This window comes from Equus caballus, chromosome 18, assembly GCF_041296265.1.
Source record: "Equus caballus isolate H_3958 breed thoroughbred chromosome 18, TB-T2T, whole genome shotgun sequence".
NCBI classification, from domain to species: domain Eukaryota; kingdom Metazoa; phylum Chordata; class Mammalia; order Perissodactyla; family Equidae; genus Equus; species Equus caballus.
In genome coordinates this window covers 54,234,471-54,248,011 of record NC_091701.1, presented here as the reverse complement: position 1 = coordinate 54,248,011, position 13,541 = coordinate 54,234,471, and the positions used below count along the sequence as shown (strand labels likewise).

The 13,541-nt window shown below is 39.1% G+C and overlaps 1 protein-coding gene across 6 annotated transcripts in view; it reads left to right on the top strand.

Annotated features, from left to right (window-relative positions):
- The window catches only part of CHN1 (chimerin 1), a 184,901-nt gene that overhangs the window by 159,686 nt on the left and 11,674 nt on the right, over positions 1–13,541 (top strand). For all 6 annotated transcript variants that reach the window (XM_070241265.1, XM_023622028.2, XM_070241266.1 and 3 more), the window contains 2 exons: positions 9,053–9,226; positions 9,973–10,050. In XM_070241265.1, coding sequence (XP_070097366.1) covers positions 9,053–9,226; positions 9,973–10,050 — 252 coding nt within the window. The remainder of the gene's footprint in view (positions 1–9,052; positions 9,227–9,972; positions 10,051–13,541) is intronic.

Here is a 13,541-nt window from a genome sequence, read left to right as displayed (position 1 = left end):
GAGATTACTCCTGATTGTCAGAGTGAGCCCAGCGAAATCACAGTCTCAAGGGTCCTTATAAGAGGGAGGCAGGAGAGGCAATCAGAGAAGAGATGTAAGGACAGAAGCAGAGGTCAGGGAAGAGAAAAGATACTGTGCTGCTGGCTTTGAAAATGGAGGAAGCAGGGCATGGGCCAAGGAGTGCGGACAGCCTCTAGAAGCTAGAAAAGGCAAGGAAGGGAACAGATTCTCTCCTGGAACCTCCAGAAGGAACACAGGCCTGCGTACACCTTGGTTTCAGCCCAGTGAAACTGATTTTCCTCAAGAGCTGTAAGATGATAAACTCTTACTGGGTTTTTTTACGGTTCTTTTTGCTGGGGCAGATTCGCCCTGAGCTAACATCTGTTGCAATCTTCTCTTTTTGTATGTGAGCTGCCACCACAGCATGGCCACTGACAAGTGACATAGGTCCATGACCGGGACCCGAACCTGGGCCACTGCAGTGGGGTGCACCAAACTTAACCACTAGACCACCAAGGCTGGCCCAAACTCTTGTTTTAAGCCAGTAAGTTTGTGGCAATTTGTTACAGCAGCAATAGAAAACTAATGCACTAGCCACTAAACATTAAACAAAAATGGCAGGCTTACTGCCTGTCAGAAAAGAGATGTGTTTATCTGCTTTTGATTGCGAAGACAGCTTGCTTTGTTCTGGTTTCTTTTTTCAAAATCCTCCAAAACAGAAGAAAGCTTGTCAAGAATTTTTAAAGGAGTGTTTGCCGAAAGCGGCAATTTTGTATCCCACCGCCCCCCCCCATCTTTTTTTTTTTTTCCCCACATTATGTAAAGTGTTGGGTGGTGTTCCAATTGCCAGGCTGGCACAGTTGCTATAGGAATCAGACTGAATCCAGCTAATAACAGGCAAGCTGTCCCTTCAGGACCGAAAGCTCTAGGCTTGCTTCTGAGCACTCCACAGCCAGCGAGGACAACGGAGGGAGCCCCAGGGGCCGTCAGGAGAACACCAGTCGTTACAGGCGTGATCTTCCCAGAACCCACAACACAAGGGTCCATGGTCGGCTCATCTGCCGACGTCTCCCTTACTCTAGCCGTCCTTAAAGTGGGTAGAAGATGTTGCAAGGGAGCATCTAACTGCAGCCTGGGACTGGTGCTCCTCTGACTAAAATATTTATGAGCCAAGTGGGTAGCCTTTAAAACGGAAGTTCAAAGGATCATCGTTGTTCAGATAAAATAGTTCTCCAAACCATTTTTCCTTTCTTTGTGAAATGTCAGCTTATAGGTTAAAGTAATCTTACTATATAATCATTGAGATTACCAAACATTCTTCCCATCAAAAAGACCGTTATTCCACCAGCATTCCTGAATTGTTTTCATTTTAGCCTTACTAGAATATTCTAGGAAATTACGCCAGATAATAATTGTTGTCAATCAGACATATCAACTTAGTATTGCTTGTTTATTCAAATGACTTCATTTTTCCAGTGTATCATTATCATTGCTGCCGGCCGCCAAAAGGAAATGGCAGCAGTCTTTTCCTGATAATAAAATGTATTTATTGCTTCAAGTATATGCATACTTAACACTTTGGATTGAAGAAAAGAAGGAGAAATAATGTCTTTTATTTTAATTACTGCTTTGATTGTACCTAGAAAGTTACGTTTGTCATCGTGAGCCAGTAAGAAGTTGGTTAGACTCGCTTAACACTCTCATGTAGCGTCTTTTAATCAAAAGCAGAATTTTCATAAATATCCCAAAGAAAAGGTATTGTTCTTAATTTAGTTTATGAAAGTAATGACTTCTGACGCATGTTAGAAATGGGCTATTCTCACTTTTCCTGGGCGGGGGTTAGGAGGGGGGACCACTAAGAGATATGTTTAAAAATAAAACTTTTATTTGCTATTATTTAAAATATGAACCCTCATAGAAAAGAATAATAATGATCTTTCCTTTCCAAATACACGTGAACATTATCCCTTAATCCTGTCACTAGAATATAAATATCAGCTATTTATTTCAAAAAATACGTTTCTGTGCTTTCTAGATATAAAGCATATATGTTTTTTAGAGAAATGAAGCTGCAGAAAATCTGAGCCTAGCCTAAAGTTAGTAGTCTAAGCAATAGAAATATTTTATTAATAAAAGACAAAGTAAAATGTGATTTGAATTTTTCATTCCTTCTTTCATATATTTATTCCATGCTTATTAACTTGAGGAATTGGGAGGGGGAAATGTGGTTTAATAGTAACATAAAAATAACCTACCAAACCAAGAGACACAACAAATGAAATGATCTTTTATGGCCTTTTTTTTTTTTTCTTCATTTATAGTGTAGAGCTTCTCTGGGAGAAATGGAACTATATAGGAGTTATATGACTTTAATAAATAAGTATGAAAACCAAATAAAGTCTTAATGGCAAACTGAAATATTGATATACTGCTAGTCCCTGAAGCAGCAATTTTGAGAGCAAGCTCAGGGCTGGTATATTGCACTGTGAACTTAAGGGTATAAAGATGCTTTATTTTAATGACTTTGCCCTATCCTCTGGTCTTCTGAAGGACATTATATCCCATCCTGCCAAAAATTTGGCCTTTGAAATTTATTCCTAAAATTGAGGATATTATCCCATAGTTTCATCTTATTCAAATGGAAGAAAGAATATTAGTTTAGAAAACGTTTCCCTCTTCCTTAAATACCTAAATCTGAGCTCAGCCATTACTTTATCCAGTTTTCACTGAGTCACAAATAAACTTAGGAGCTTGCTGATGTTAACAGTGGAAGTTGAGGGCCAGCCCCGGGACCCAGTGGTTAAGTTCAGTGCACTCCGCTTCAGCAGCCCGGGTTCAGTTCCCGGGCGCAGACTACACTACTTGGTGGTGGCCATTGCTGTGCCAGAGACCCACATACAAAATAGAGGAAGATTGGTAACAGGTGTTAGCTCAGGGCAAATCTTCCTCAGCAAAAAAAAAAAGAAAAAAGAAAAAAGAGGGGAGAGATGACTCCAGACATTCAAAGGAAAAATGTTAATGTTAATATCAGACATTAGTGCCATTCAGATGTTTTGATATTATGTGGATGCATCAAAATTTTACTATTTTGCTTTCTACTGGATTTCTGTTTAGAGTTTATACGTAAGGAAAGAATACAACAGAACAAAAATATAATGGGTAGGTTTTATCACTGCTAGTCGAAAGTTCTGCCAGATCATTTATATATAGCTATCTATAGCACACTCATTTGGGTAAAATATAGCAAGGTCTTTTAAACTCAAGTATATGCAAGTAATAGTAGAATACACATTATTGAATAGGATGTTGAAAACAGCAAATTCATCTTCACCAGTGAAAACAGTAACTCAGAGTACATGGTGTACTCAATGGGGAGAGCGCAGGCTGGAAATCAGGAAGCTCAGGTTTAAATCTCAGTTCTGCTGCTTTCTGGCTGAGTAACTCCAACAAGTCGTTAGGCTGTCTGAGCCTCCTTGTCTTCGCCTGTGAAATGAAGACATCGGGATGGGTCATTACCAACATCCCTTCCCCCTGGACCTGTGACCTCTGTGTACACAAAGTATGAGGCACATTAACATTATTGTTATATAATGAAGCTTTGCTGACTTTTATACTTTTAAAATACAGTTTAAGAGTTCTTCCAGTTCTAGATGAATAAATATGTTTTGTTTTATTCTCTCCAATAATTGTAACAAAAAATCCTGGACAAAATATATACGTCAACTATCAGAAGATTCTGAAAGTTGGAGAAAAGAAGGAAGGCTTGACTCGGGACCTCAGGACTCAAGGAACATCAGCGAGTTACCTGATGGTGTTTTGGTTTTTGTGGGTTTTTTTAACCTACTATGTGTTCAGCTGAGGCGCTAGAGAAGCCCATAAACTAAAAATGCCAATAGGCACAGACAAAAAATAGTCCCAAGAAAAGCCTGCTCTTCCTAGCCAAAGCACCGGGCAAACGGCAGCCTGGCCAGACAGAAATCTTTTAGCCATAGCTACCATTCTCCAGTGAACACCATGAAAAGACCAGGTTACTACCCTCCCCAGTGGACGCTGCAGCAGCAGTGTGTGGGTAAAGCCCTGTTTTCCACCCACCCTGCGTTAACCAGGGTGCGCTTCTCTCCTGTGAGTCTGAGTAGAGCCCTCTCCTCCATCAACATCTTGCAATAAGAAAGTGACACCCCTCCTTGGCTCTGCCTGTGCGCGGGGCCCTGACTCTCATCCCCAAGCTATCGTAGAAGCAGCCCCACTCTGCCCAATTGCCGTCTTCATCCCTGACCAGCAGGAATGACGCAGCTGAGACTGGTCAGGACTCTCTCTTCTGTACCCCCACTGTGGTTCCATGCAGCACAGCACTCCTCCTCAGCCAGGTTTGTGGGCAAACCCTGCCTTCCATCCCCACCCTGCAGTAACTAAGAGGCGGCCTCTCCCTCCCCAGACTGTAGAGGAGAGTCCTGCCTTCGTGTAACACGCAAGTAGGGTAGGCAAAATAGCACTACAATGGCACCACAAAGGCTTTGTAAACTAGACTGACATTTGAACCACAGCCTACAAAAGTGAGCCAGGATGTGCATGCTAAATCTAAACAGGTCAACTGCCTGCTGAAATTGAAGATTTCATGGAACTGGACCCACTGCCTTATACCAAGTACAAAATATAAATTCAAAATAGATTAAAGACTTGAACATAAGACCTGAAACTGTAAAACTCCTAGAATAAAAACATAGGCAGTCAGCTCTTTGACATGGGTCTTAGCAATAATTTTTTGGGCCAGTCACCTCAGGCAAGGGCAACAAAAGCGAAAATAAACAAATGAGACTACATCAAACTAAAAAGCAAAGGAAACCATCCACAAAACAAAAAGGCAACCTACTGAATGGGAGAAGATATTTGCAAATCATACACTCAATAAGGGGTTAATATCAGAAAAACAACCCAATTTAAAAAAATGGTCAGAGGACTTGAATAGACATTTTTCCAAGGACTTAGACATGGCAAGCAGGCTCGTGAAAAGATGCTCAACATCACTAATCATCAGGGAAATACAAATCAAAACACAGTGAGATACCACATCACACCTGTCAGAATGGCTGTCATCAAAAAGACAAAAAATAACAAGCGTTGACAAGGATGTGGAGAAAAAGGAACCCTTGCACACTGTTGGTGGAAATGTAAATTGGTGCAGCCACTATGGAAAACAATATGGAGGTTCCTCAAAAAATTTAAAATAGAACTCCCATACAATCCAGCAGTTCCACTTCTGGGTATTTATGCAAAGAAAATGAAAATACTAATTTGAAGAGATATATGCACCCCTATGTTCATTGCAGCATTATTTACAGTAGCCAAGATATGGAAGCAGCCGACGTGTCCATCAATAGATGAATGGATAAAGAAGATAATGGTGTGTGTATATACAATGGAATATTATTAAGCCATAAAAAAGAATGAAAGCTTGCCATTTGTGACAACATGGAGGGACCTAGAGAGTATTATGCTAATCAAGGGAAATAAGTCAAAGAAGGACAAATACTATATGATATCACTTATGTGTGGAATCTACAAAACAAAACAAAACAGAAACAGACTCATAGATACGGGAAACAAACTGATGGTTACCAGAGTGGGGACAGGTTGGGGAGGCGGGTGAAATAAGGGAATTAAGAGAAACAAACTTCCAGTTATAAAATTCGTAAATCATGGGGATATAATATACTGCAGAGGGAATATAGTCAATAATATTGTAGTAACTTTGTATAATGACGTGATAACTAGACTTACCATGATGATCATTTCATGATGTATATAAATATGGAATCACTGTGATGTACACCTGAAACTAATAGGATATTGTATGTTGTTTATACTTCAGTTTTTATAACGAAACTATAAATAATAAAATTGAAGATTTTAATAGGAACCAGAGTCTTATAACATTCAAAATATCCAAGATACAGTTCACAATTACACTTCATACCATTGAACCAGGAAAATCTCAACTCAAATGAAAAAAGACCATCAGCAGACATCAATATTGAGATGACACAGATGTTGGAATTTTCAGACAAGGAAAGCAGCTATCATAAAAATACTCCAGCATGCGATTATAAACACTCTTGAAACAAATGAAAGAAAGATAATAAAAGAAAACTAAATAGAAATTTTTATAACTGGAAAATTTATTAAGAAATAAACTCACTGGATGGGTTCAGTAATAGACTAGAGATGATAGAGGAAGGAATCAGTGAACCTGAAGATCAATCCGAAATTTTCTAATTCAAATCAGAGAGAGAAAATAGATTTTAAAAAGTGAGCTGAGCCTCAGAGACCTGGGGGACAATAACAAAAGATACAACATTTGTGTTGTTGGAATCTCATAAGAGGATAAAGAGGCTGAAAAAGATGTTTGAAAAATTAGTGACTAAAAACTCCCCAGATTTGGCGAAAGCAGTCAGAGAAAAATGATGCATTACTTACTTGCTGATACTTTTATGTACATGAGATGTGTTAAGAACACTGTAGATGCAGAAGCTCTATAACCCCAGTCATGCAAGTCCTTTTCAGCATGTAGCATTCACACCTGACAAACAGGGACTGGCCTGGAGTTCACCTTAGCTTCTGACTGTAAGCTGATTATGACAACGCCGTATAACGAACCCTGGGGCACTCCATCGGAAAGGCCTCTCCAAATGTTATTTCATTCTTCTACATAATAAACAGAGTCATGGTAAACACTTATAGTTTACTACATGTAAGCATTTTATATATATTAACATTAACGCTTTGCACGAACCTAATAATAGAACCTAACAGTAAATCTAATAATAATAGATAAATACTATTGTTATTCCCACTTTACATAACTGAGGCACAGAAAGTTTTAAGTCACTCACTCAAAATCACACAGCTAGTGTAACCCTAAATTATAGAAGGTAAGCAACACGTTAAAATGCTCAGAGGAAATAAGGTCTTTAAAGTGGACGTTTTGCCATTGATTTACCTTATGATTGAATCAGAAATCTTATGTAGGGGCGGGCCCCCTGGCCAAGTGGTTAAGTTCGCACACTTTGCTTCGGCGGCGCAGGGTTTCGCCGGTTCGGATCCTGGGTGCGACATGGCACAGCTCTTCAAGCCACACTGAGGCTGCGTCCCACATGCCACAGCTAGAAGGACCTGCAACTAAAAATACACAACTATGTACCGGGGGCTTTGGGGAGAAAAAGGAAAAATAAAATCTTAAAAAAAAGAAATCTTATGTATTATCTAATATAGATATAAAGAGGAATTTGGAGTTTGGGTTATATCGTCATTTGGACGTTTTTTAACTATACAGAATGGTGTTGGGTCTTTTTTTCAGATAATATAGATTGAGCTCTTTGTTCTGCAAGCTTCTAATGTATTCAAAGAAGAAGCTGTTATTCTTTAGTGATAGTGGTGTTTAGGCACTGTTAGCACTGGCCATGCCATCTCTAGTGCTGTTCACTTACACACACGCATGCAAAGACTCAGCATCCCTCTACACCTAGCCTGTCTTTGCACATGGGAGGTGCTCCGCACGCATGAATTCCTCCCTTCGAGTCACCACAGGCCTTAAGTTCCTATTTCAAGTTGGCAGTGTCTACATGTTTAATGAAAGAATGATTCCATTTACAGGTTTTGGCTAATTGTCCTTGTCTCTGTTCATTGTTACTACCATATATATAGCTAGATGCAGCTTTACCAAAAGTCATAATAATGATGTTGATCACCAGTATTTGTCTAACCTTTTGTAATATGCAAAGCACCTTGAATGCATTGGCTCATTAATTCTCATAACAATTCTGTGAGGTAAACGCTGTGCTCCTCTTTCTGCCAAAACAGCAAGCAAAACTGAAGCTTGCCCAAGGACCACAGACAGTGGTCATGTTTTTATATGATTTTCAAATTGATTTCATTAAGACCTGGCTATAAACTGCGTATAACCCACTGGGGTCAGATTTATAAGAAGTCAGCATCAAGTTTCCATGAACTTAAAGACAAATGGGTTATGTCTTAAAAAACCTAAAGGTGACATTTATTTTACTTAAATTATTCAGCTATGGCTTATCACTCTTCAGTCTAATTTAGCAAAATATTTGTATTCCTCTCTATCCCTTCTAAAATTGCATCGTGTTCTTGTTGAAAATAAGATGTCTCAAAATATTAACTAGAAAGTGTTTGGGTTCTGGCATCTTAGAAGTTATAACCCAGTAAAATTACAAAGCAAAGGAATAACTTCAGTAGTGGAATATGGTATAAGAGTTAAAATCGTGGCCTCCAAAATCCTCTGTAGGCTTGAATCCCACCTCCGCTACATACTAAGCACACGGCCTTGGGTAAATTACTCACACTTTACGTGCTTGTCTTCAGATTTATAAAGTGAGAAGGTAATGGTACCTGTTTCATAGAGTTTTGTGAGCTTAAATGAAATAATAAATGTAATGCACTTGGAATAGTGCTTGGCATTAGTAAGCTCGTAATAATAGCAGTAGCAAATAATAACTGTGGCTGTTTTTAGCTCCTAGATGACTTATATATTCATTCTTTCATATATATGCAGAAAGGATTATGAATAGATATAAATATGAGCAGCAGCATCTTAAGTGGGCCTGGGGTATTCTCTTTCGGAAGTCCAATTTCACCTCATATCAAATGTTATTAAAACGCAATTATATCCCACATTAAGTGTAATTTTTATGTAACTTTCAAGAAACAGATAAATTTTTAATTGGCTACTGGTATAATACTACGTTTTGTAGTCATTTAATTAAACACTTATTAATTTGGGTTGGGTTGGTATTCTCCTGAGACCACAGAGCAAGTAAATGATGAAGCATGAGCTGGACTTCTGGTCTTCTGACTTATAACCAAAATTTTCCAAGAGAAAAGATGGGAAGAATGTTTCCTGACTCTGCAGGAACTGCTGGAAGCTAGTCTTTTAAACCTAATTCAGGCTGGAGTGTCTTGCCAAAATAAACACTTCAGAATGCTCAAAACTGAAAATAATAATGAGTTTTCCCTGTCTTTATCTTTTTAGATTGTGGTTTGAATGTTCATAAGCAGTGTTCCAAGATGGTCCCAAATGACTGTAAGCCAGACTTGAAACACGTCAAGAAGGTGTACAGTTGTGACCTCACAACGCTCGTGAAAGCCCACATCACGAAGCGGCCGATGGTGGTGGACATGTGCATCAGGGAGATTGAGTCTAGAGGTGAGCGTCTCCAGGGTGGTGCAGAGCGTCGTAATTCACCGTGAATGCGGGTCCTAATGCCTCTGGGTGTCTTGTTGCGCAACCTGGTTATCTTCTTCTGGAAGTTTAGGGGGAGTGATTTCAGATGGCACATGATCTGGAAGTCTGAAATGAATTAATTCAACACATAATTAAACAGCTTGATTTCAGGTACATTTAACAAGTGAGAGGAAATATGCTTAAAAATATATTTATGGTGATGCTTCCAGTCTATAAAAGTTGACATGTAGGTACCAATTCATTTTTCAGTTTTTATATTTTTCTTGGGTCCGAGAAGCAAAGATGTAAATGCTTTATTAAAACTATCCTAGGCCAAAAACCAGAGCTGCACCCTAATTATTCTTACCCACTTGGGAAAAACTGCTACAGGCCTATGGATGTAGTTTATCTTAGTCTTCTGTTATGTAAAAGAATTTATGGTGTAATTGGGGTGATGAATTATTTCCCTTAAGACTTAACATATTTGATCTAATTAGACATAATGATGAGCCAGATAATAAATATTCAGGTGACAGTAGGTCGGAGTTAAAGAACTGTGAGTGAAATGGTTTTGTTTTAGAAAAGTGTGAAGAGGTTTCTAAACATATATATTTCATCATTCTTTCTGACACATTACTTCCGCAGCCTGAAGCATAGGAAGAAGTTAAAATGTGAAGAAAAGGCGTAATTCCAAAGAAACTAACTAGCACCCTTGCTTTATTTTACAGGTCTTAATTCTGAAGGACTGTACCGAGTGTCAGGATTTAGTGACCTAATTGAAGACGTCAAGATGGCTTTCGACAGAGGTATGTTCTTCAGCGTGTTCGTTAACTTAGGACAATAATACTCTTTGGCGAAAAGGCACAATTTATTATGTTAGTCTGTGCATTATTTTTCTAAATCATTGATAATTATTATACCAAATAAAAAGACTCAGCTTATAATTTACTATTTATTTATTTTTTTTTAGTTGTAAATATTAAACTATTAAATTTCAGGGTGAGAAAGAAGCCTAAAATTTAACTATATTACCAATATTTAAGCATCCAAGGCTGGTCCGTGTTCACCAAAATATATACAGAGCAATTAAATTTACCAAAAACTATAGAGCAAAGGGGGAGTGGGATCTAAGTCATTACAGATCTCAGATTTCCCAGGTTTGAGTTAGCCCACCTAACTCTGCCTGTCCTCCAGGCTTCCTGGACATCCTGGTCACCATCTTTGACTGAGCTGAGACCTAAGTCCTGGCTCATGTGTCACAGACACGAAGCTGAGGGCTTTCTGGGATAGGACCTGCCACACTGTGGGAGGAGGGGCTCAACCAAAGAAGAGCTCAGTGGGGATAATTTTGTCTTAACTAGCATTTAAATTAAGATTTGGTCTTGTGGTTCTCTCATTTGTCTTTGCTTTAAGTACTGGAGTAAGGTGGTACCAAAGAAGAGTTGTAAGCCTGGATACAGAAAGTGAAACAGAATAAGAGTTGTGATGTTTTAAAGAACCTCTTTCCTTTGCAAATATATATGTCTAGTTCCATTACACTCCTCTCCATCACAAGCCTCTTACAGCCAAGAGAGGCAGAAGACAAAAATAAATTAAATATTATTACCAACCTGATATGAGGAACTCTGGGCCAGCCCAAGTATTGATAAGCTCAAAGAAGATGAGGTGAAGTAATGGCGTGTTAAGCCCAGGTGAGCATCCAGAACAGTCCTGAATCAAGGCCAGATTGAATGTTAAGAGGCATCTCTTTTTCTCTGGAAGGGAGCAACTGAGCATGTCCATACCCAGCCACCGGTCATGATGCTCAAAAATAACTCAGGGCTGACAGAGAAACTGAATGTTTCCGTGTGCCCAGAAAGCAAACAAATGACAGTTTCCTCTCTTTAAAAATATGAAACAACCTTTTTGTGCCCTGAAAACACCAATAACAGGTTTGAAAATTCATGAAGAACTCACCTTGGCTCCATAAAGCCACACCCTTGAGGCCAGTCTTTGACACCACCCACCCACCCCATCCCCCAGAGATGTGCCCCAGCCATCATCTGCGGGATCTGTAGGAATGATGTGGAGAATTTTAACAAGGGTGTGAAAGAAAACAGTGGCTCAGATCATTTAAGTCAATTCTGTGCATAAGTGCTGCCCCAAATCCATGAGTGTTCAGAGGAATAGGGTATCAAATAAATGGAGCACAGTAAATTTGAAGCTATCAAAGATGATCACTTCTGGGAGTCTCAACCCTCAAATAACGAGATCTAAGGAAAAAGAAGGTAGGCTCTATAGAACGCCAGAAAGATCTCATTCAAGTGTCAGAGTAAAAAAGCAGGATTTGGAAAATCTTCCCCAGCTTAGGAAATCGTCACCGAATGGAGCACCAGCTACTCCCAGGTCAGCGCATGCCGTTACAACTTTGCCACGTTTTGTCTCTGGTGGAACAGCAAATATTTACGTGACCAGTACAGTGAGAGGTCCAATAGGAAGGTCAAAGAAAATAAAAACCTTTGAGTCTTGGCCCAGCACAGCCCCAGTCTGATTGAAGAGTCACAAGCTGAAAGTCATGAAACAGTCTGGGAACAAAAGATGTTACAGACTGTGCTGCTGTGTTACAGCCCTACTGAGAATGTAGTCTCTGCGTATCAAAGTCCAGAATGTGTTTATATTATTTTAAAACAGGTGGAAGAGAATACACAGATTCTTATTAAAAGCTTATTAAACTTACTTAAAAGTTTAATAATAATATACATACTAAGTCCCAGAGTGTTAATCTTTTAGGCTCCTAGCTTTTTAAAATCTATTCTCCATTGATTCATTAACTCAAAAATATTTATTAAATGGCCACTGTGTACCTGGTACCATGTTCTTTACTTTAGATACAGCAGTATCATGTACTGTGTACACTTGGTCATTGCACTCACGGAGGGTTTGCATTAAAAAATAATCACACAATGGTTATTGATTTTATTTTAATAAGTGCCATAAAGGAAAACATTAATAACTGGGGAAGTTAACCTAGTCATTAGGGTTGGGGGTGGGTGCTGGAGATCAGAAGAGACTTTCTCAGAGATGAAATATTTATGCATTTTTGCTAAAGCTTAAAGGGTGTGTTTTTGGTTGAGTAGCAAAGAAACAGGATATGTAAGGCCCTGGCAACAGAAGAGTATGTGCAAAGGCCCTGAGGCTGACCTTGTCAAGGCACTGAAAGGTGCTGTGACTTAGAGAGTAATAAGTGAAAGGAGAGTAGACTGAGATATAATGAACACAGTATTTTACCATAGAAAGAATTATCTGAGTGGTAGAAGATTCACAAACCAACCTCCGTATTCTGTTTAACCCATCACATAGCTGATAGAAGAATTGTGACTTTATTTTCCAAACCAAAAATTGTGCTGTAGCCTATAATGAGACAGGCTATTTGAAATCTGGATTCTTATAGAAAAATAACTAATAGATCCTGGAAACAGAAGCCATGTGGCAGAATAGAAAGAAATTTCTTCTTTTTTCCTCAGTAAACACTTTGATAGAGGTGATATTTGCCTTTGTCACTTTTCTACCTACCTTCCTGATCTCTCATCCCATTCTCCAGGTCTGTAGGCCCCCAGCACCTACATGCTTCCCTAAGCTCCCCCAATGAAGCAATCTACATTGCCTTTTCCTTCCAGAAAATGCTGTATCCCAATTTGCACTGCCACTGCATGTGATTTCAACCCAAGTGTGAAAGGTGGACACTGATGACCTAATTCACACTTGAATGTGAGTGTCTGATAGGCCAAGGTATTTGCATTTTTAAAAGAGGTTGCTTTAAAAAAAAATAGTCTTTTGGGGCTGGCCCCGTGGCCGAGTGGTTAAGTTCGCGCGCTCCGCTGCAGGCGGCCCAGTGTTTCGTTAGTTCGAATCCTGGGCGCGGACATGGCACTGCTCATCAGACCACGCTGAGGCAGCGTCCCACATGCCACAACTAGAAGAACCCACAACGAAGAATATACAACTGTGTACTGGGGGGCTTTGGGGAGAAAAAGGAAAAAAATAAAATCTTTTAAAAAAAAAATAGTCTTTATTTAGAGTAGTTTTAGGTTTAGCAGAAAATAGAGAGATTCCTCATATAAGCCCTCCCCACAGCTCCCCCATTAACATCTTGCATTAGTACAGTACATTTATTACAATTTATGAACCAATATTGATACATTACTATTAACCAAAGTCAATAGTTTACATTAAGGTTCATTTTTTATGTTGTACAGTTTTGTGGATTTTGGCAAATGCTTAATGTCATATATCCATTACGGTACCATACAGAACTTTC